Source organism: Aotus nancymaae, unplaced genomic scaffold, assembly GCF_030222135.1.
Source record: "Aotus nancymaae isolate 86718 unplaced genomic scaffold, 86718_ANA_hifiasm-v0.15.2.pri h1tg000077l, whole genome shotgun sequence".
NCBI lineage: Eukaryota > Metazoa > Chordata > Mammalia > Primates > Aotidae > Aotus > Aotus nancymaae.
In genome coordinates this window covers 8,062,505-8,087,113 of record NW_026988492.1, presented here as the reverse complement: position 1 = coordinate 8,087,113, position 24,609 = coordinate 8,062,505, and the positions used below count along the sequence as shown (strand labels likewise).

The 24,609-nt window shown below is 43.5% G+C and overlaps 1 protein-coding gene across 4 annotated transcripts in view; it reads right to left on the bottom strand.

Moving 5' to 3' along the window:
• Nucleotides 1-24,609, bottom strand: part of PDSS1 (decaprenyl diphosphate synthase subunit 1) — a 60,215-nt gene that overhangs the window by 14,213 nt on the left and 21,393 nt on the right. For 3 of the 4 annotated variants that reach the window (XM_064368568.1, XM_064368566.1, XM_064368569.1), the window contains 3 exons: nucleotides 14,499-14,640; nucleotides 10,740-10,851; nucleotides 10,534-10,643 (listed from right to left, as the gene is read on the bottom strand). In XM_064368568.1, the coding sequence (XP_064224638.1) occupies nucleotides 10,534-10,643; nucleotides 10,740-10,851; nucleotides 14,499-14,640 (364 nt within the window). Of the gene's footprint in view, nucleotides 1-10,533; nucleotides 10,644-10,739; nucleotides 10,852-14,498; nucleotides 14,724-24,609 lie in introns of all 4 variants that reach the window. The other variant, XM_064368570.1, reaches the window with a different exon arrangement.

Sequence of the window (24,609 nt, the reverse complement as noted above, 5' to 3'; positions counted from 1 at the left end):
TACTGCTAAGATTTCAACTACCCCAGATTTGTGTGGGGTAGCAGAAACACCACGCCGGAGAGTCCTGCTTCCCCATTCCAGGTCAGGACTGCCTGGATCTGTGGCAGGAAAACAGAAAACTGCCACAAGTTAGATGCAGCACAGCACAACATACAAGAAGGCAAAGAGGTGCATGGGCCTGCACTCAGCATCAGAGAGACAACTCACATCTTTCTGGGAGTGGGTGGAGCATGAAGATGATTAAGTCAAAGAAAGTGGAGCTCGACTGACTGTTCTGTTAGAAGCAGATGCTGCAGCCGGGCTGTGTTGTGCATATGCACTTCTTTCTGGGGAAGGTTCCCAACTTGTATCACATTCTTACAAGCCTTGTCTCAATAAAACTGGAAAGGGCTGGGCGCGGTGGCTCACGCCTGTAATCCCAGCACTCTGGGAGGCTGAGGTGGGTGGATCACCTGAGGTCAGGAGTTTGAAACCAGCCTGACCAATATGGTGAAATCCTGTCTCTGCTGCAAATACAAAAATTAGCCAGGTGAAGTGGTGTGTGCCTGTAGTCCCAGCTACCCAGGAGGCTGAAGCAGCAGAATCACTTGAACCTGGGAGTTGGAGGTTGCAGTGTTCTGAGATCGTGCCACTGCACTCCAGCCTGGGTGACAGAGTGAGACTCTATCTCAAAAACAAAACAAAACAAGATAAAATGCTGGGAAGACCATTTGTATTGGCAGGGGACAATTACTGGATATTTATCAAGCATCTCTATCTATGGAGTGTGTGTTTGTGCCACCATTAGTTAAGAGATATATTCCAATCCACATATGTACTGTGGCCTTAGTTATTAAAAATAGTAGAGAGCAGGGCCAGTGCAGTGCAGCTCATGCCTATAATCCCAACACTCTGGGAGGCTGAGGTGGAAGGATCACTTGAGCTCAGGAATTTGAGACCAGCCTGGGCAACATGGCGAAACCTCATCGCTACCAAAAATACAGAAAGTTAGCTGGGCATGGTGGTGCATGCCTGTGATCCTGGCTACTCGGGAAGCTGAGATGGGAGGACTGCTTGAGCCTGGGAGGCAGACGTTGCAGTGAGCCAAGATCCTGCCACTGCAGACCAGCCTGGTCAACAGAGTGAGACCCCATCTCAAAAACAAAAAAAAAACCCAGGGTCGGGCACACTGGCTCATGCCTGTAATCCCAGCACTTTGGGAGGCCGAGGTGGGCATATAACAAGGTCAGAAGTTCAAGACCAGCCTGACCAATATGGTGAAATCCCATCTCTACTAAAAATACAAAAATTAGCTAGGCGTGGTGGCACGTGCCTGTAATCCCAGCTACTCAGGAGGCTGAGGCAGGAGAATCGCTTGAACCTGGGAGGCTGAGGTTGCAGTGAGCTGAGATAGCGCCATTGCACTCCAGCCTGGGTGACAGAGCGAGACTCATCTTAAAGAAAATAACAAAACAGGGTGTTGTCAAAAGACAACCGAAAACATTGGGAGAAAACATGTAACATAATCTCACAAATAAAGACAATATTCTCTCTATATAAAGAAACCTTAAAAACAGAGAGGTAAAAAGGCAATATAACCCACTGGAAAAACAGGCAACAGACATGAACAGACAATTCACAAAAATTAAAAATATAAAGATGGCCCATAAACCTGGCCAACATGGTGAAACCCCGTCCCTACTAAAAATACAAAAATTAGCCTGGCATGGCGGCATGTGCCTGTAATCTCAGCTACTTGAGAGGCTGAGGCAGGAGAATCGCTTGACCCTGCGAGGCAGAGGTTGCAGTGAGCCGAGATTGTGACACTGCACTCCAGCCTGGGTGACAGAGTGAGACTCCAAAAAAAATAAGAAAAAAAAAGATGGTCCTTAAGCATCTGAAAAATGTTTCTCCTCAGAAAGGAGAGATGTAAATTAAAACTCCACTGCAATACACTCTCCTTCACTGGACTGGCAAAAACTCAAAAGTGTAATGGCACTTTCAGTTAGTAAGGCTGTGGGAAGAGGTTCCCAAAAGCTGCTGGTGGAAACACATATTCGTACAGCCCTGACAGAAGAAAATTTGTTGGTGTCTAACAAAACCACATGTGCAATTACCCCTCAATACGCCCTGCAGGCACTCCTCTCACAACACAAAAAGGTTTACGCAAGGTTAGCCCTTGCAGTAGTGTTTGTAAGTGTAAAACTCGGGAAACCTAAATGCCCACGTATAGAAGACTGGTTGAATAAACCCTGCTATGTCCATACAATAGGATCTGATACAGCGGCTGAAAAAAAAAAAAACTTTTAAATTACTTATTTTTTGAGATGGAGTCTTGCTCTGTCACCCAGGCTGTAGTGCAGTGATATGATCTTGGCTCACTGCAACCTCCACCTCCTGGGTTCAAGCTATTCTTGTGCCTCAGCTGCCCAAGTAACTGGGACTACAGGCGCCCACCACCATACCCAGCTAATTTCTGTATTTTTAGTAGAGACGAGGTTTCACCATGTTAGGCTGGTCTCGAACCCTGGCCTCAAGTGATCCGCCTGCCTTGGCCTCCCAAAGTGCTCAGATTACAGGTATGTGTCACCATGCCCAGCTAATTTTTGTATTTTTAGTGGAGAAGGGGTTGCCCTACGTTGGCCAAGTTGGTCTCGAACTCCTGATCTCAGGTGATCTGCGGGCCTCAGCCTCCCAAGGTGCTGGGATTATAGGCATGAGTCACTGTGCCCAGCCCTGATACAGCGGTTTTAAAAATGAGGAAGATGCTACAAACCAATGCGGATTCATTTTCCTAAAAAACTGTTAACTTGAAGAAATGCAAAAGGAAAACAGAGTCGTCTAGGATACTACTTCTTGCTGTAAGAAAGAAGGGAAGATAGAATACTTGTGTCTGCTTGTTTGTGCAAAATGAAACCCAGAAAGGAAGAACCAGAAACAAAAGAGGCGGCTTACCTACAAGGGGGTAGGGGAAGAGAACAAGGTGAAACGGAGAGTTACCGTATTGCATAGTTACGACTTTTGGAGCTACATTAATTTTTTTTTTTTTTTTTTTGAGACACGGTCTCACTCTGTTGCCAGGCTGGAGTGCAGTGGTGTCATCACGACTCACTGCAGCCTTGACCTCCCAGGGCTCAGGTGATCCTCCGACCTCAGCCTCCCAAGCAGCTGGGACTACAGGTGTGCACTACCACACCCAGCTAAGTTTTGTATTCCTTGTAGGGACAGGTTTCACCATGTTGTCCAGGCTAGTCTTAAACTCCTGGGCTCAAGCAATCCATCTGCCTTGGCCTCCCAAAGTGCTGGGATGACAGGCGTGAGCCACTGCGCCCAGCCACGTTGTTTCAACACTCAAAACAACAACAACAGCAGCAGAACGCTCGAAACCAAAACACGGAATCAGCAAGCATGAGAGGGAATCCCTACAATGGAATAAAAAATGAACCCAACTATTAACCTATTTATGCCAGAAGTTGCAAATTTTTTTTTGTGTGTGAAAAACCAGACCTTGGCAATGACCTTGAGCAACAGGATAGAAATTACTGCCAGCTGGGAGCTGGGGCTCACCCCTGTAATCCCAGCACTTTGGGAGGCTGAGGCAGGTAGATCATGAGGTCAGGAGTTCAAGACCAGTCTGGCCAAGAGGGTGAAACCCTGTCTCTACTAAAAATACAAAAAATTAGCTGGGCGTGGTGGCACATGCCTGTAGTCCCAGCTACTCTGGAGGCTGAGGCAGAGAATCACTTGAACCCAGGAGGTGGAAGTTGCAGTGAGCCAAGATCTCACCACTGCACTCCAGCCTGGGCGACAGAGCAAGACTCTGTCAGAAACAGAAACAACAACAAAACTCCCACAAGCTCAGCATTCCAATAATGGATCACTAGGCATAAACGGATTAATGTATTCCAAATAATAACATGACCATACTGATATGTAGAGAAAGGTAACTTGTGAACAGTGCTTTGATTATATGATCCTCAGGCCCAAGACAAAAGGAATGATAAACAAATACTGAACTCTAGCTACTAGGTTTGTTTTTCACAGAGATATGAGTCACAAATTTGGAAACTCTTAGGGTATATTTTTGGATTGTGCAAATAAATAACACCGTGGAGAATGGGAGCCAGGTCTCTCACTATTGGGGAAAGGAGTTACAAATAAGAAAAGATGGAATCCTGGAATAAACCACAAATCCTGTGGTGTTAGATGGATTTCGAACTATCTGTTTGATACCTCATGGTTTTGAATAAATATGGAGTAAGATATACACATATCTACCTACATATAATACATACATGCATTTCCTAGCTCTGTCCATTGAATGGGCCTAGAAACAGTGACACCCACTACTCAAATTTTGGTTTGTTAACACCATTTTCCACCAAAAGGAAAGTGGGCTCCTTGGAAAAAAGGGAATGCCAGGTCTAAGTACAAGATGAGCCTGGAATGTCTCCTGCCAAAAATGGAGTGTTGAAAGAACGATGGAGGACACAGAAGCCAGGTTAAAGGGCGCCCCCCATTAGCCAAATACTGGATAACCGGGTATTAAAGTAAATGACATATTGCTTCTCGGCCTTTTGGCTAAGATCAAGTGTAAAGTAAACGACAGTATTATAATCTACAGAATAAAATAGGATGGCTGGACATGGTGACTCACGCCTGTAATCCCAGCACTTTGGGAGGCCAAGGTGAGTGGATCACTTGAGGCCAGAGTTTGAGACCAGCCTGGGCAACATGGCGAAACCCCATCTCTACTAAAAATACAAAAAGTCAGCTGGGTGTAGTGGCAGGCACCTGGAATCCCAGCTACTCGGGAAGCTGAGGTGGGAGAATCACCTGAGCCCAGGAGGTGGAGGTTGCAGTGAGCTGAGATTGTGCCACTGCACTCCAGCCCGGGCGACGGAGCAATACCCTGTCTCAAACAAAACAAAACAAAACAAAACAAAACAAAACAGAATAAAATAAAAATCCAAGAGCCCATACAGTTAAGAGCTTCCTTATAATGGAATATCAACTCTTCACCTCTTTTGAGAATGAAATTAAAAAAAAAAATAAATAGAACACCAACTCTCTTGTGGAAGAGTGATACAGATGATGGAATTAGAAAAACAGCCATTTGACAACTGTCAGAATAATATTTACATAATCTGAAAATACTTCACCCAAAATAGGTTAAAATAGTAATTTTAGAATGAAGAAACCTGGCAGACATTGTACTTTTTTTTTTTTTTTGAGATGGAATTTCATTCTTGTTGCCCAGGCTGGAGTGCAATGGCACAATCTTGGCTCACTGCAACCTCTGCCTCTCAGGTTCAAGTGATTCTCCTGTCTCAGCCTCCTGAGTAGCTGGGATTACAGGTGCCTCTACCACACCAGGCTAATTTTTGTATTTTTAGTAGAGATGGAGTTTCACCATGTTGGCCAGGCTGGTCTTGAACTCTGGACCTCAGGTGATCCGCCCACCTCGGCCTCCCAAAGGGCTGGGATTACAGGCATGAAGCACTGCACCCAGCCCGACAATATCCTAATCAAGTGATCCCGTCACGCATCATCAGTAATGGGACAGACAGACAGCATGCAGCTCCTGGTGTGAGGAGCTGAGGACAGCATCGCTCTTGTGGTATTCTTGCCAAACATTCATAACCTGGATGGAATCTTGTGAAATATCAGAAAAGCCTGACTGAGAGGCTCAGCAACATAACTGGCCTGCATTCTTCAAAATACCAAGGTAATGAGAGACAAAGAAAGATTGTTCTAGATGACAAGAGACCAGAGTCATGACAACTAAATGCAACATGAGATCCTGGACTGGATGCTGCAACAGAAAATTGTTTTCCCTTCTGTTATAACGGTTTTAGGAAAGCTGGCAAGATCTGAATGAGACCTATAGATAGACATGAATATTGTTTAAAAAAAAAAAAAAAAAAGAGGCTGGTGTGGCATATGGTGGTGTGCACCTGTAATCACAGCTACTCAGGAGGCTGAAATGGGAGAATCACTTGAACTTGGGAGGTGGTGGCTGCAGTGAGCTGAGATCGCACCACTGCAATCTCTAGCCTGGGTGACAGGGCAAGACTCCATCTCAAAAGGATTATGCTGGAAACCATCATTCTCAGCAGACTGAAACAAGAACAGAACACCAAACACCACATGTTCTCACTCATAAGTGGGTGTTGAACAATGAGAACACATGGACACAGGGAGGGGAACATCACACATCGGGGCCTGTTGGGGTGTGGGAGAGCTAGGGGAGGGATAGCAGGGGGTGGGGGGATTGGAGAGGGATAACATTAGGAGAAATACCTAATGTAGGTGACGGGGGGATGGATGCAGCAAACCACCATGGCATGTGTAACAATCCTGCACAATCTGCATAGGTACCCCAGAACTTAAAGTATAATAATAAAAAAAAAAAAACAGTAATTTGAAAGATACAAAGAATAAATTAACAGAGAGATTACCAAGAACAGAAAAAAAGAAGAGTGTTCTGCTAACGTGACCCACAAGACGCAATTCTGTAGTGGCACTCTGGGGCTTTGAAAATCAAGTAACAGGAAGAGAGACCATTAATTTCAGGCCACAAGAAGCACTGGAGAGACTAGAAATTCAGGGGGGAAAAAAAAAAACAAAAAAAAAACGGGAAAAACAAGGTATGATTACCATACCCAGCTCTGGGTCCAAGTCTTGGCTCAGCTACTATCTGGCTGAACAACACTGGACACGCCCCTGACCCCTCAGGGCTCATTCCTACCAGATTTCCTGGGGGAACAGGCCACAATCTTCACTGGTAAGCTACAAAATGTATTTTGCATGACCACATATGCAAATAAATAACTCATCTTTTGACAATAACATGAATTCTGTTTTTTTGTTTTGTTTTGAGGGAGAGTCTCGCTCTGTTGCTTAGGTTGGAGTGCAGTGGAGCGATCTTGGCTCACTGCAACCTCCGCCTCCTGGGTTCAAGCGATTCTCCTGCCTCAGCTTCCCAACAAGTAGCTGGGATTGCAGGCATGCACCATCATGCCCGGCTAATTTTGGCATTTTTAGTAGAGATGGGGTTTTTGCCATGTTGGCCAGGCTGGTCTCGAAATCCTGGACTACAGTGATCCACCCGCCTCGGCCTCCCAAAGTGCTGGGATTACAGGTGTGAGTGACTGAGCCTGGCCTAAAATGAACTCTATTTTAATATCAGTCAATCACAAAACAATCCCCCTAGACAGCCCTCTCTTAGAGATTATAATATTTTCACTAAAAATGTGGTAGAGGGAGGGGAGATGAAGAAATGGTATCCTTAGTAGAATGCAGCTTGTAAGTTTCCTTCCAATTCTCAATACATTTTGCAATTCCATTAGTAGTTCTTCTGTAATAATTCTGCCCTTTCAATTCTCCTCCTCCTCTCTTTTCGATGCATCTAATTTGCTTCGCATGCATTTCTTTGGAGCTCGCATGGCTCTGCATTTTAAATACCAACAGTACATAAAAATAGCCATTTTGAATCCATAACACCTCTGGAATATTGCCCATAGGCACTTAAATATAGAAACTTTTATTCAAATAGCTCACACTATGATTTTGCTTTATTATTCTAAGAGCTCTGGAGTTTAGGAATAAATCACACGGAAAGAGGGTAGTGCTGGGGTGATGCCAGCATGCCCCCTAGTGGGCAGCATGAAATATTTCATTTTTAATACAGGTCCAGCCATGTTAACATGTAAGAATGAGGTACATCTCTTTATAAAAGAATACCTGTGTTCTTAAGCAGAGAACAGTGACCACAAGGAAACCTCTCTGTCATGATTCGGGTCCATTTCTTTGGACCCTTTGTAAGATTCCATTACTGAGTGAATTTCTGTGCTGGCTCCAATTTGGTCCTGCCCCTCTGTGCCTGCGGGATGTCTGCTTGGTGCAGACAGAGTCTCACTACCTGCTAATGCTTCTAAGGCTTTATTTTTTAAATAATATTTTTAAGTAGCTACGGGGATCTTGCTATGCTGCCCAGGTTGGTCTTGAACTTCTGGTTTCAAGCAAACCTCCTGCCTCAGTCTCCCTAAATGCTGAGATTACAGGTGTGAGCCACCTCGCCTGGCCATACTAATGCTTCTAAGTTTGCAGTCTCAAACTTGTGAAATTATCAATGAGCTTCACTTAACACATCCTAACGATAAATATTAATAAGCAATATTAAGGCACCCTAATGTGTTAAGAGGATGGATCCTGACCTTCAGGGAGATTTGGGCCATCAAGAGTATGGTAATATATAAAGGATTACTGTAAAAGTGTTAAGAGCACCCATTTAAAACAGGCTCTTATTTAGCATCTCATATCTATATTTCCTTCCATCTCACTTAAAAAAAAAAAACCCATGTAATTTCTTGGAAATAATAACATAATAGCCCTTTTAATAAAAAGACAAAAGCAGTCGAGACTGTGGCTGGCATGTTCTACATAATTCACATTTCTTAAGGTTTCCATCAGGTCTTTTTAGGAAGAAAAGTTTGTCCTCACTTTTTTTTGGCTTGCTATTATACATTTCTCGACACTTTCAAAACAGAGACACTAACACAAGCAACTTCTTCACCTGAGAGTTCTGAGCAAAAACTCTCTTTACCTGTTAATTATGTTAGGAGTCTATCATGACAGCAATTTAAATGTGACCTTTACAGGTCTTCCCTATTTGTGGCTGTAATTACATGGGAATGTCATTTGTTAGAGACAGAATGCTTGTTCTTAGGTGTCACAAGGGAAAAAACAGCATTTTTCCTTTCTGTACTCTTTCTGCAGAAAGTAAAATTGCCTTGCTGAGAAAACTTTTTGTCTGAATGCTAATTTTTCCTTGTGACACCTGAGAATAAGCATTCTGTCTCTAACATCCTTTGTCCAGCTTTTATCTCTGTGTATTTGTCAGGCTTAGAGATGGGCAGATGAACAATTCTATGGAGAGACTGTTTCTCATTCTTGGACTAACAATGAATGCCAAACATTGGTCTACAGATTAAAGGTATTACTCAAAGAAAAATGTATACATGTGTATGCAAAGTGGAGGGAAGGCAGGGAGAAAGCAAGGATAAAAACAGTTATGGCTTATACTCAACTTACGCTCTGAAGAAATAGGAACTGTTTATATTTCATGTAAAAATATTAGAAGGATTGGCCCTGTGAGGTGGCTCATGCTGTAATCCCAGCACTTTGGGAGGTCAAGGTGGGCAGATCACTTGAGGCCAGTTCGAGACCAAACCGGCCAACATAGCAAAACCCCGTGCCTATGAAAAATACAAAAATTAGTTGGATGTGATGGTGCATACCTGTGGTCCGAGCTACTCAGCAAGCTGAGGCAGGAGAATCACCTGAACCCGGGGAGGTGGAGGTTGCAGTGACCCGAGATCACACCACTGCACTGTAGCCTAGGCCACACAGCAAGACTCTGTCTCAAAAAAAAAAAAAAAAAAAAGTATATAGAATGCTAGTACAATCTAAGAGGTACTTTTTCCTGGGTAAATACACACACACACACACACACACACGTGTGTGTGTGTGTGTCTGTGTGTGTATATATATATATATTTTTTTTTTTTTGAGACGAAGTTTCACTCTTGTTACCCGGGCTGGAGTGCAATGGTGCAATCTCGGCTCACCGCAACCTCCGCCTCCTGGGTTGAGGCAATTCTCCTGCCTCAGCCTCCTGAGTAGCTGGGATTACAGGCATGTGCCACCATGCCTAGCTAATTTTTTGTATTTTTAGTAGAGACGGGGTTTCACCATGTTGACCAGGATGGTCTTGATCTCTTGACCTCGTGATCCACCCGCCTCGGCCTCCCAAAGTGCTGGGATTACAGGCGTGAGCCACCGTGCCCGGCTATATATATATATATATTTTAAGACAGAGTCTCACTCTGTTGCCAGGTTGGAGTGCAGTGGCGCGATCTTGGCTCACTGCAACCTCTGCCTCCTGGGTTCAAGCAATTCTCCTGCCTCAGCCTCCCAAGTAGCTGGGACTACAGGCACCTGCCACCACGCCCAGCTAATTTTTGTATTTTTAGTGGAGATGGGGTTTCACCATGTTGGCCAGGATGGTCTCGATCTCTTGACCTCATGATCCACCCACCTCGGCCTCCCAAAGTGCGAGGATTACAGGCATGAGCCACCGCGCCCGGCCCTGGGTGAATATATTTAAAAACAGAGCACTTCATTTTTAAAAGGTGAAGTGTTAGAAACAGTGTGTGTGACAACAATCATTAGAGAAATTATTTATAATAAATTGTTCAAAATGATACACAGTTTGGCAATTAGATTGGGGAAGGTGTGGGAAGGCTTATTTTGATTCAGTTCTTGGGAAGAAAAGATGAAAAGTCAACACCTGCATACCAAAAGAAGATGGCAAAAATGAAAACACAGCAGAAGTCCTCTACTGTTTGGGGATGTCATTCTTTTCCTCATTAACCTCTTGGGATTTTTGGGTACTATTTTATGATTCTTCACTGAAATATTTTCTAGGAGAATTAGCTCCCAAAAAAAGAGCATGAGGCTTTAACTTGAAGAAAGACAGAACGTACATACTGCTTTACAACTGTTGGCTATCAGGCTGGCGGTCTTCTTAAAGGTCTTTTCAAGGTAGTGGGCAAATCTTTCATTCTCATTTTCTTTTGACCCAAGCTGAAGAAATTCACCTATAAAGAAGGAAAGGGGTCATTCAAGAGGTGGTTTTATTGCCTGGCTAAACACCAGGATTGAATAACAAAGAAGAAAAATGAGAATCAACGTACCACGCACCAAATCTTCAATAACTTGGGTTAAAATAGATATAACAGTTGTATTTCCAATTCGTGCCAGAGCTATAGACGCTGCAGAAAGAATTAAATCTCCTGCAAGAACAGCCTAGAAAAAGATGGGGAAAACACAATGTTCAGAAAAAAGTATCAGAGCAATAGAGCCAATGATGAAACTGACTGGAAGGGATCTTCGTGGAAGGGGGGCTCATCTTGGATGTAGGTTTTTTTTCTTTTTAACCTTCCTCTTCCTCAGCAGGAGTCTAACAATCAGTTACAGATTTGGGACAGTGTTTGAACTGGACTGGCTCTCAGAGATGACCATGTCACTTCCCAGTTCGTAATAATGGGTTACAGATTTGAGGCAGTGTTTGAACTGGACTGGCTCTCAGAGATGACCATGTCACTTTCCAGTTCGTAATAATCGGTTACAAATTTGGGACAGTGTTTGAACTGGACTGGCTCTCAGAGATGACCGTGTCACTTTCCAGTTCGTAATAATCGGTTACAGATTTGGAACAGTGTTTGAACTAGACTGGCTCTCAGAGATGACCATGTCCATCTCCCCAGCTGACAGCTGAAGAAATCAACGCCTGGAGAGGGAGGGCAGCTTCCCCTCACAAGCTTCACCTGCCAGCCGCACCAAAACGCAGCTGCCTTCGGTTTTGCCACACTGGATGTTCACTCTTCCCTTGGGCCTTTCCACTTACTGGTCCTTCTGCTCAAAAAGTTCCGCCCCCTTCTTCACTGAGTGGACTTATTTGCATAACGAGGTCAGATGCTACCTCCAAGAAGTCCCTCCACCCACCCCGATCCCTCAGTCTGGTCAGATGCCTTCCTTTTGTGTGAGCACAACACCCGTGCACACGGCGACCATCACACCTTGCATACCAGTCAGGGATGCTCTAGTCTCTAAGCTCCCAGGGCAGTGGGGAGGGTGGGGTGGAGTGGGAGCTCGGACTAGGAATCATCTCAGCTAGTACTGAGCACACTCCAGAGAATGGCACGATACGTGTTATTTTCAATGAAAACTAAACCAAGGAATTTTGGCTCAAAGTGAAATGCTTTTTGTACTATATGACACTGCCCCTCATTCCTAGGTAAAAAAAATTTTTTTCCACTGAACACTAAATAATCAACATCTTTCCAATCTTCTTCAGATTGTGATAGACATCTACACTATTAGCAACTAGTTACAAATTACTGCATAAATAGTTGAATTATATGCTATAATCAAACTATATACCATATTAATTTGCATATTTAAAGATACATATGTTACTTTTTTTTTTTTTTTTTTTTTTTTTGAGACAGAGTCTTGCTCTGTCACCCAGGCTGGAGTGCGGTGGCACAATCTCAGCTCACTGCAGCCTCTGCCTGGTTCAGGCAATCCTCCCACCTCAGCCTCTTGAGTAGCTGGGACTACAGGCACACACCACAATGCCCAGTAATTTTTATCTTTTTACTAGAGATGGGGCTTCACTATGTTGGCCAGGCTGGTCTCGAACTCCTGGCCTCAAGTGATCCAACTGCCTTGGCCTCCCAAAGTGCTATGACTACAGGCATGAGCCACCACGCCTGGCCATTAAGTGTTATATTCTATAGTAATCAGTCATAGAGGCTAGAGTTCACAGAATTTTTCACATAACTATTTTAGATACTGTCTGAGTTCTTTAGTAACTAAAACATTGATGTTCAGTGTGTTTACCAATTAATCACCACTTTATATAATATATATAATGTAAGATACCCTAATGTAAGTACACGCTGATAAAGTCATTTTACAAATTATGATATGTATGTACACACTTTCCCCCACCCAGCCCCTACATCATTAGCAGCTCAGGGCTCAGGATCCATTGGCCTTTACTTTTTTCTTCTCCGGGCCGGGGGTATCCTAGAGGCCAAAAGGTCCAGCATATGACACGGACTGTGGAAGGCCAGGGGTGGGAGTTAAAGGAAGGAAGTGCCAGGAAGCCCAGGCCAGGCCTGACGAGGGCTTAGCAAGAGGGCACTGAGTGTGTGGGTTTTTGTCCTGGTAACAGCAGTTGTGGGTGAGGGAGGAACCTAGCAGGTAGCCCTGGGCTGAGCAGATGGCTGTCAGCGCTGGAAGAGGCAGGTGAGTGTGGCACACGTGTCCTTGACCTGCTTTCAGAAAGAGGCCCCCAACGGCAGAGGCAGACACATGGGGGCTAGCCAAGGAGAAGACCTTCATTTGTTCTCTTGGTCCTCCTCCCCGACCCAAGGCTCCAAATAAGGCTTTAGTCCTCCAAATAGGACTGGCCCTGCCTGAAAACAGACACAGCTGATTGCAGGGACGGGCCACAGAGCTACCCATGTCCTCTCCAAACCAAAATGCCATCTGCTTTTTTGGCTAACTCTCTGAGGTATACAGTTCGGTCAACAGGACATAAAACCTTTTAGTCTAAAATTTGAAATAAAAGGCATGTAAATGAAACTGCAGGACTTGATTTCAAAACAAAGTCATTTATGGTCAAATAAAATCAGCATGTGAAGATAGCAATGAACATATATATTTCTTTTTTTAATGAGGAGAATTAAATAGGAAGGAACCAGGGATACTATAAATCCGTGAGAGGGAAGGAGGTGAGGGTGGGGCAGTTATATTTGCACAAACTTGGTTTTTTGTTTTTGTTTTTGTTTTTGTTTTTTTTTAAAGTCTCACTCTGATGTCCAGGCTGGAATGCAGTGGTGTGATCTTAGCTCACTGCAATTTCCCTCTCCCGGATTCAACCAATTCTCCTGCCTAAGCCTCCTGAGTAGCTGGGGTTACAGGCACATGCCATCATGCCTGGCTAATTTTTGTGTTTTTTTCAGTAGAGACAGGGTTTCACCCTGTTGGCCAGGCTGGTCTCGAACTCCTGGCCTCCAGTCATCTATCTACCTCAGCCTCCCAAAGTGTTGGGTTATAGGTGTGAGCCACTACGCCTGGCTAATTTTTGTATTTTTAGTAGAGATGGGGTTTCACTACGTTGGCCAGGCTGGTCTTGAACTCCTGACCTCAGGTGATCCGCCCGCTTCAGCCTCCCAAAGTGCTGGGATTACAGGCGTGAGACACGGTGCCCGGCCTGCACAAACTTTTTGTTTGCTCTTCAGTGGAGGCACATGTGTGGTGATGGTGACGGATGCCTGCTCTCCAAGGCCTGTGCATTTTTATTCTCATTTGTTCAACTCTATTCTCATCTTCAACCCAGGATCTCTGCATCTTCAAACCAAAGTCCCTGCTTCCCATATTCCCCATGCTAGCAATACAGAAATATGCTTTAATATATACATATATGAACCAAACCCAATTACAGAACTTCTATTTCAAAAGATAAAATTTTCATGGTAGAACAGTACCTCTCTGACATTTCCTTTTTATTTTTTTTTTGCTTTGACATTGACATGAAGCACTCAAACAAATTTAAAAAAATTAAACTGAATCTGGGTAATCTAAGCCCAAAACTAAAATGTATGATTCCTTAAGAAATACACTTTTGGAGACCCATGAAAATCCATTTCCTTACAACCAAAGGAATTCTATTAGAAATACTAAGTTTAAGTAATAGAAAATGTCATAGAAAAATATTTATCTATATATAGATAAGACATGAATACTTTTTTGAAATTTGGAAGACCACATTACATTTGAGCAAGCATATTTTACTTAGTAATGAGACAAAGCTGAAAAACAACTGTGGTCCAAAAAGCATGTGATTCGATAAGAGATTTTAAAAAACCAGAAAGACGTACCTTCTTTTCACCCCAGATCTTATTAACTGTGTGTTTTCCTCTTCGAGAACTTGCATCGTCAATAACGTCATCGTGAACGAGACTAGCAGTGTGGATCATTTCTGCAATTAAGGCTATGGTGCGCTGGCTGGCTTGCACATGTCTAATTAACAGAAAGCAATGCTTTTTAGCAGACGTCGCCTAGAACCTTCTCAGCAATCAGCTTGTGAAAACTGGACATCGGATCTAGGATAAAGAATGTTATTTCTCTAAGAGAAACTGTATAAAAACTCTGGCTTCATGACAGAGCCATTTCTATCATTTGAAGAACATTTTACAAATGCATGAGAAACCCTGCCATGACATTTTATGAATTCCACATTAAAGAAGTAGAAATTGTACAATTAACCCAAAAAAAGGTAAAGGTAAATGATCAGAAGTCTGGCTGATCTTACTGGGCTGATGAATCATCTTTATAGCAATGTTCTTGGTCAGATGTTAAGTTTACAAGTTTATAAATTTTGGGGTGCATAGGGAACATAAGTGAGAAGCATTTTTTTTTTTTTTTGAGACATAGTTTTGCTCTTGTTGCCCAGGCTGGAGTGCAATGGCCCAATCTCGGCTCACTACAGCCTCCACCTCCTGGGTTCAAGAGAGTCTCCTGCTGCAGCCTCTCAAGTAGCTGGGATTACAGGCATGTACCACCATGCCCGGTTAATTTTGTATTTTTAGTAGAGACAGGGTTTCTCCATGTTGGTCAGCCTCCCAAAGTGCTGGGATTACAGGTGTGAGCCACCTTGCCTGGTGAGAAGCATTTTTTTAAAAAGTATTTTAAAGACTCAACTGTCTCAATGTTCGAAGCTTTTAATACTGCCTTTTTTTTTGTTGTTTTTTTTTTTGAGACAGGGTCTCACTCTGTTGCCCAGGCTGGAGTGCAGTGGTACAATGTTGGCTCACTGCAACCTCTGCCTCCAAGGTTCAAGTGATTCTCCCACCTCAGCCTCCCTGAGTATCTGGGCTACTGGCACACATCATCACATCTGGCTAATTTTTGTATTTTTAGTAGAGATGGGGTTTCACCATGTTGGCCAGGCTGGTCTCGAACTCCTGACCTCAAGTGATCCACCCACCTCGCCCTCCCAAAGTGCTGGGATTACAGGCGTGAGCTACCGTGTCCCATGTAATAGTGTCTTAAATTAAATATTTAGTATGACAACCTCTGTAACCAACAGAGGATATTTGTAAAATTTTCTTCCAACCCACATTTAACCTTCTCATTAGAAATTTAAACTTTTATTTCCCAAGTTTAACACAAACTATAGGGTAAGTGGGCTCAGAAAGCTAGTAGTACACATACGTGAATTTTACAGTTAAGAGGGAATGTCCCCCATTTCATTTTAATCATTATCACCACCATCATCGATAGGAATTTTAAAAAACTAAATTTCAAGTAAATCAAACTGGGGAAATAACCATTTGGAACCTATGCCTGATTTAAACATACCAGATGTTGCACTTATTCCAAATGCTTATTTTCAAACATCAGGTTATATCTTAGAGGGGAAAAAAAGGAGAGAGATTCTGAAATACAACTTTTTCTTTAAGAATCAAATCTGAACATCTGCACAAGGCAGTGCTCATTCCAATTCCTCAGACCCGGCAGAAAGCAATGAAAAATGAAGTATAACTATATAAAAGGTGCTGGAGTTTAACTATCGACACTAAATCAGCATGAGAAAAGCTTTTGATCTAGCTTTACATATAATAAAAATATGATGCCATGCTGGCTCCTCCTACCAACAGCCTTAGAACTAAACTCTAGACTCTTCCAACTGCTTTCAGGCTAGAAATCACGCCTACAGTGCTACTCATTCTCTTTTTTTGTGTGTGAGACTGAGTTTTGCTCGTCGCCTAGGCTGGAATGCAATGGCGCCATCTCGGCTCACTGCAACCTCCGCTTCCTAGGTTCAAGCGATTCTCCAGCCTTAGCCTCCCAAGTAGCTGGGATTACAGGTGCATGCCACCACAACCAGCTAATTTTTGTATTTTTAGTAGAGATGGGGTTTCACCATGTTAGCCAGGCTGGTCTTGAACTCCCAATGTCAGGTGATCCACCCGCCTCGGCTTCCCAAACTGCTGGGATTACAAGCGTAAGCCACCGTGCCTGGCCTCATTCTTTATTAACATTTCACAGTTACAACTTCTTCTTTATTTTTGGGATGGAGTTGCCCTCTTGTTGCCCAGGCTGGAGTGCAATGGCGCGATCTCGGCTCACCGCAACCTCCGCCTCCTGGGTTCAAGCAATTCTCCTGCCTCAGTCGCCCGAGTAGCTGGGATTACAGGCATACACCAGAACGCCCAGCTAATTTTGTATTTTTAGTAGAGATGGGGTTTCTCCATATTGGTCAGGCTGGTCTCCAACTCCTGACCTCAGGTGATCCACCTGCCTCGGCCTCCCAAAGTGCTCGGATTACAGCATGAGCTATCTCGTCCAGCCACAACTTCTTAATATTTCCAGATGAAAACAGATTCTTCCATGGGGATGTAGCAAAACAAAAGCAATGGGGGGTAGGAACAAATTAGCATATAAAAACCACTTCAGTAGTCTGGGCACAGTTACAGGCTCTTGCCTGTAATCCCAGCACTTTGGGAGACTGAGACAGGCAGATCACTTGAGGTCAGGAGTTTGGGACCAGCCTGGCCAACATGGCAAAACTCCGTTTCTACTTAAAATACAAAAATTAGCCAGGTGTGGTGGTGTGCATCTGTAGTCCCAGCTACTCGAGAGGCTGAGGCAGGAGAATTGCTTGAACCCAGGAGGTGAAGGTTGCAGTGAGCCGAGATTGCGTCACTGTACTCCAGCCTGGGTGACAGAGACTCCGTCTCAAAAAAAAAAAGAACAAACAACCCCAAACCCCCAAAAACCACTTCAGTAAATGAGAAAACAAAGACTCAGATGGCTTTTAAGAGCTTACTCTGAATCCCTCAGCAGATTCAGTTTTGCTATTAGAATACTGAAGTATTTTTCAGGTAAATTTACTAGGCCCTATCTTCTTTGAGTAGAATGCACAGGAAAAGATGTAGACTTTCACAGTTTTTTTTTTTTAAATATAAAGGCGATTTTTTAGAGTATTTTTGCAAGTGAATTTCAGTCTAATAAAATACACGCCTCCTAATAGTTAGTAGTAGATCTCACCTTAAAACAACTGGTAAGGTCTAGCCTTTCTCATGCATTCATAAGTTAGGCACCACTTCCATTATCATACGTTACATCAGCAGATGGGCTCCTGCTGAGAAGCTGCAATGAAACTGGCAGCACTCACCAAGACACTAGCTTTTTTTTCGTAATCTGAAGCTATTATTACAACAAAGATTTCTTAAAATATTTTGAAATTTCATAGACTACTATATATGCATCTAAAAATGTCATTTTGTGGAAAAGACTATTTCGGGAGAGAGATCCAAGATGGCTGATGATTAGCAGCTCGGGCACGTACCTCCCAGTGAAAGCGCAAAGAACGAGAGGACGCCACACTTTCAGACGAATATTAGTTGCTAACGGACCACGAGATTCCCAGTGGAGGAGCTCCACGGGTCGCCAGGGCGACTCTTGTGGCCGGCGTGGCGGTTTTGCTGGTGCCTTAGCACGCCAGTTCTTGGTGCAGAGTCCGGATATTCCCGGGCAGAAAAGCACCATCAATCTTAACACCGCTGTTTTGGCCGGCTCAGTGGATTGCTCAGATTTCGGCGCAGGGAATCAACAAGTTGGACGTCAGAGACCCAGTTAGAAAGTCGGTAATTATAAAGACGACAGACAGACAAATATATAATGAAGGGAAGAAACCAGCGTAAAAAGGTAGAGAACACTCAAAATCAGAATGCCTCTCCCTCTACAGGGGATTGCAATTCCTCATCAGTAACGGAACAAGGCTTAATAGATTACACCGGTATTCCAATAACAGAAGCAGGTTTCCAAACGTGGGTGATAAGAAACTTCTGTGAATTAAAATAACTTATTCTAACCCAATGCAAAGAAACTAAGAACCTTGAAAAAAGGTTTAACGAAATGTTAATGAGAATGGACAATTTAGAGAAGAATATAAGTGAATTGATGGAGCTGAAAAACACAACACGAGAACTTCACGAAGCATGCACAAGTTTAAACAGTCGAATTGATCAAGCGGAAGGAAGGATATCAGAAGTCGAGGACCAGCTCAGTGAAATGAAACGAGAAGACAAGAATGCAGAAAAAAGGATGAAAAGGAATGAGCAAAGTCTCCAGGAAATATGGGACTATGTGAAAAGACCTAATTTACGTTTGATAGGTGTACCTGAATGTGATGAAGAGAATGAATCCAAGTTGGAAAATACTCTTCAGGATATCATTCAGGAAAATTTTCCCAACCTGGCAAGGCAGGGTAATATTCAACTCCAGGTAATACAGAGAACACCACAAAGATATTCTTCAAGAAGACCAACCCCAAGGCACATAATTGCCAGATTTATTAGGGTTGAAATGAAGGAGAAAATACTAAGGGCAGCTAGAGAGAAAGTTCAGGTTACCCATAAAGGGAAGCCTATCAGACTTACAGCAGATCTCTCAGCAGAAACCCTACAAGCCAGAAAAGAGTGGGGACCAATATTTAACATCCTTAAAGAAAAGAACTTTCAACCCAGAATTTCCTATCCAGCCAAACTAAGCTTTATGTGCGAAGGAAAAATTAAATCTTTTGCGAACAAACAAGTACTTAGAGAGTTCACCACCACCAGGCTTGCTTTACAAGAGCTTCTGAAAGAAGCACTATACATATAAAGGAACAACCAATATCAGCCTTTCCAAAAATATATCAAAAAGCAAAGAACTTTAACACAATAAAATATTCACATCAACTAATGGGCAAAACAGCCAGCTAGCATCAAATGCTGGTATTAAACTTACATATATTTTAATTGGATAAAAAGCCAAAACCCATCGGTATGCTGCATCCGGGCCCATCTTACATGAAACAATACACAAAGACTCAGAGAGAAGGAGGAAGATTTACCAATTGAACAGAGAGTAAAAATAAACTAATAAACAAAAAGCAGCAGATGCAATTCTCACCTCTGATAAAGTAGACTTTAAAGCAACAAAGATCAAAAGAGGCGAGGAATGACATTACATAATGGCAAAAGGATCAATGCAACAAGAAGAGCTAACGATTCTATAGATCAACGAGATAGAAAATTAACAAGGATATTCAGAACTTGAACTCAGACCCGGAACAAGTAAACTTAATAAATATTTATAGTACTCTCCACTTCAAATACACAAAACATACATTACCACCTCACACCTATTCCAAAGGTGACTATATAATTGGAAGTAAATCACTCCTCAGTAATCGCATAGCATTTCATAGGTTTAAATTAAATATTGGTTGGCTGTTTGTTTGTTATCTTCTTCCCTTACTCCTTCCTGACTACATCATTAAGTATAATTATCAGTATAAAAGAGGTTTTCAATACCCATTACTAAATTGCATTCTAGCCTGGGCAAGAAAGCAATACTCCCATTCTCTCTCCCTCTTTCTTTTCCTTCTCCCTCCTCCCCATTCTCTCTCTCTCTTTCTCTTCCTTTTTTCTCCTTCCTATTCTCTCTCTTTCTCTAAAAAAAAATAAAATAAAATAAAAATGTCATTTTGTGCCTGGTGCGGTGGCTTGTGCCTGTAAGCCCAGAACTTTGGGAGGCCGAGGCTGGTGGATCACTTGAGGTCAGGAGTTCGAGACCAGCCTGGCCAACGTGGTAAAACCCCATCTCTACTAAAAACACAAAAATTAGCCAGGCGTGGTAGCAGGTGCCTCTAATCCCAGCTATTCAGGAGGCTGAGGCAGGAGAATCACTTGAACCTGGGAGGTAGAGGTTGCAGTGAGCCGAGACTGAACCACTGCACTGTAGCCTGCGGGACAGAGCAAGACTGTCTCCAAAAATAAAACAAAAATGTCATTTCGCATGGCTACATTGTTGACTGATGAGATCAGGATGAAACTGGAATGTTATTTGGCACTGCCACACAGCCTCTACATAGAATACGCATTGTGTTTCTGATGCTCCATAATTTTACCTTATTTTGGGGTGCATAGGGAAGATATGTATTTTTTATACAGTTCAGCTTTAGTGTGTCAGCTTATATCTGGAAAATGCTGCCACTGCTTACCCGTAACATGAGGGTGGGACAGATGACCAAAATGCATAGATTACAGAAAAACCTCACACTGTCTTTAAGATGAGATCTCCAAAATGCCAAACTGAATCCTGCCTTCAAATAGTGGTCACACTTTCCCAGGATCTGGGAGAGGTGACAGGCAAGGTAGCATGGAAAACGAGGCCCTTGGCACCCTGGTCAACAGAGCAAGACTCAAAAAAAAAAAAAAAAAATAGGAGTTGATTCTTTCATTCCTTCCCAGACAGAGTCACCTCATCCTGGCATGGAGGGTGCTGAAGAAGGTGCACACACCAGTCACAAGGTCTGCAGCCCTCTTGCTCTGACTGAGGTTCTTATGCTTGACCTTGAACTCATGCATGAAATGATGACCATCTGCTCATCAAAATCTCCACTTTAGTGGGTGTCCCTTACTGTAGACCTACTTCAAAGATCCATTTTCATAGTGCTTATGGACACATCCAAACTGCCACCTCCTGGGTGAAAGACAAAAACATTTCCTTTGGTGGCAACCCTCTTGCCTATCCCATAAACGGCAGCAGCAGTGGCTGGCTCAGTGACTCAGAGCACACAGAAACCAGGAATGTTCTAGAGTCGTCAGTGGCCTGACCTTGGGAATGACTTGAGCCAGTCGGGGCTAAATGGCTGCTTTGTTACAGTGTTTCCAGGGATAGGCTTTGGTAATCTTAGCTTTTATAGCGCTATAAAAGTTACCTCCTCCGAATATAGGATTATCACACCTGGAATCTCAACCTGTTATCCAATGTGAAAACTGTGTCTTATAATTTGACCCTCTAAACATCTAGTCCAGCTTTGAAAACTGGACTCATGTAATTCAATGCCATTGACTATTTGCAGAATCAAGATCAACAGATCTGTGCACAGCACAACTTGGGTCGTCTGTTATCCTGATTGCTGGCAATGATATTCACTTCCTAGAGCTAGAAGAGTTTCACACAGGAATGGATGGTGCGAAAATCCAGGTGCCAATGATAACAGTCAGTCTCTTCAGTGAGACTGCTGAGCAGGCTAGGTTTGGCTTGTCTGAGAAACGTGCAGACACCATAACTGTGCTGCATTCAATGAGTGAGACAATGTTATAGAAATCTATTTATCATAAAGTTCTTTTTTTTTTTTTTTTTGAGACAGAGTCTTGCTCTGTCTCGCCCAGGCTGGAGTGCTGTGGTGCGATCTCAGTTCACTGCAGCCTCCACCCCCTGGGTTCAAGTGATTCTCCTGCCTCAGCCTCTTGAGTAGCTGGGATTACAAGGCATGTGTCACCACAACTGGCTAATTTTGTATTTTCAGTAGAGATGGGATTTCACCATGTTGGTCAGGCTGGTCTCGAACTCCTGACCTCAGGTGATCTGCCTGCCTCAGGCTCCCAAAGTGATGGGATTACAGGCATGAGCCACTGTGCCCAGCCCTTAAAGCCCTTTTTTGATCTGGATTCTGTAATAAAATGACTTTAAGTTTTGCCGAATTCTGTTGCAAGTTAGGTTCTCCAGGAAGCAGATTCTGCGATGAAGTTTCAAGGACAGGATGTTTATTCAGGAGTGCCCTTGGGATTACTGACACCTGAGGGGCCGGGGGAGGAAACAGGACTGGGGAGCAGGAGAAGCTGAGCTGCAATCAACAGCCTGAAATGCCCTCTAGGATGAGCAGGTAGAATGGCCCTTCATCTGTCAGTCACTGGATGTGGGTGGCCTCCAGAAGGGGCACAGCCCCAGGTGAGAGGATTCTTTGTAGCCAAGGCAATCCTTGAAGAGGCTGAGGAATGAAGGCCAACAGGTACCAACCATACCTGATACAGCAGCTGGGCAGAGTCGTGCACTGTCAAGGAATCTGGGGGGCATGTCTCAGAATTCAGCACAACTGTTTTCTGGACATGTCAAGTCTGAGTCATCTGTTGTGTGGAATCCTACTTTGTCTACCCAGATACCATCATTACCAAGACTTGGAGAGGAAACAAACATGGGGTCCTGTGCTTTCCAGGGCCCTACGGCCCTTTGAAAATAAACTGTAAGCCATGGATACCTTTCCCCAGAAAAATGCAAATATACACAAAATTTTGCATACAATGTTAAGTGGTTTACAGACACCCCACAACTCCCATGAACCTCAAGTTAAGAACTCCTCGCAATCTTGCAGGGAACATTTAATGAGCAACTGAAAAGCTTAATAAAGGAAAAGATAAAAATCAGTAAGTAGTAGTTTCTCCTTCTTGCTCTGTTTCTTAAGATATCTGTTCTATTGCTTATGAAAATCCCCTCCACCGTTTTGTTTCAACAATCCCCCATTTTTTTTTTTTTTTTTTTGAGATAGTCTCACTCTGTCACCAGGCTAGAGTGCAGTGGTGCAATGTTAGCTCTCTGCAGACTCTGCCTCCAGTGTTCAAGAGATTCTCCTGCTTCAGCCTCCTGAGTAGCTGGGACTACAGGTGTGTGCCACCACATCCCGCTAATTTTATTTATTTTTAGTAGAGACAAGGTTTCACCATGTTAGCCAGGACGGTCTCAATCTCCTGACCTTGTGATCTGCCTGCCTCTGCCTCCCAAAGTGCTGAGATTACAGGCATAAACCACTGTGCCTAGCAAAAATCCCCAATTTAAATTTTTTATTAAGACGGGGTTTCACCATGTTGGACAGGCTGGTCTCGAACTCCTGACTCAGGTGATCCGCCCACCTCGGCCTCCCAAAGTGCTGAGATTACAGGTGTGAGCCATTGTGCCAGGCCAAAAATCCCCAATTTAGTACATACTTTGGAAGCCAAAAAAAAACAAAAACAAAAAAAAAACAAAAAAACCCAGTATCTGATAAACCTCCTAGAAGCCATTAAACTTTGATAGTCAAAGGTTTAAAGTGGTCTCCCTCAATTATGACATCACCAACAAGCAAGCGTCAAGTTCAAGTGCAGGATCTGGGCCACTGAGGCTGGAGGGGTCTCTGGTAGCACTGAATATGGATGGTGCTGCTTCTGAATCTTTAGCTGCCATTTCTCTCTACTGTCCTAAGCCTTTCTCAGCAAAAGCTAAATCACAAATGGCCCAGCTCTCCAGAAGCCCCGTCCCTTAAGCGGCATGGAAATAACACCTAGATATTTAGTCCTTTAAGTGCCTGATCCAGAAGAGTCTGCAGAGAGCAAGCATTGTCAGAAGTTGGGGCTTGGAGAGCAGAATTGTTAGGGTACTGTACCACCCAAATCCACGCCACAACCGTGACCTGTCTCCATGCTAGACACTGTATCTGCGCTGTGCCTTTCCTAAGCCCTGCTCCAACCACTCACAGGAAGAACGAGGATACAGCTCAGACATCCCCTGGAGAGGGCAGCAGTGAGCTGTTTAAACTAGCAATGGCTTTCGTTATATTCTCCTGTGATTTATGCAACTAACAATTTATACAGTTTCCATAAGGCAGACTGAAGAAATTTCCAATTGGCCAGGTGCAGTGGCTTACACCTGTAATCCCAGCACTTTGGGAAGCCAAGGAGGGTGGATTACCTGAGGCCGGGAGTTTGAGACCAGCCTGACCAACACATGGCGAAACCCTATCTCTACTAAAAACACAAAATTAGCTTGGCATGGTGGCGTGTGCCTATAATCCCAGCTACTTGGGATGCTGAGGCAGAACTGCTTGAACACAGGAGGTGGAGGTTGCAGTGAGCTGGGATTGCACCATTGCACTCCAGCCTGAATGACAGAGAGACTCCATCTTAAAAAAAAAAAAAAAAAAAGGGAAAAAAAAAAACTTCTGAAGATGGCCGAATAGGAACAGCTCTGGAGTGCAGTTCGCAGGGAAAACACAGAGGGTAAGTGATCACTGCATTTCCAAATGAAATTTTACTGCCCACAGACCAGGAGATTCCCAGTAGAGATGGGATTTCACTTTTCAGACTTGCGGAAAAGTGCCACAAGTCTCCAGCGTGGCTG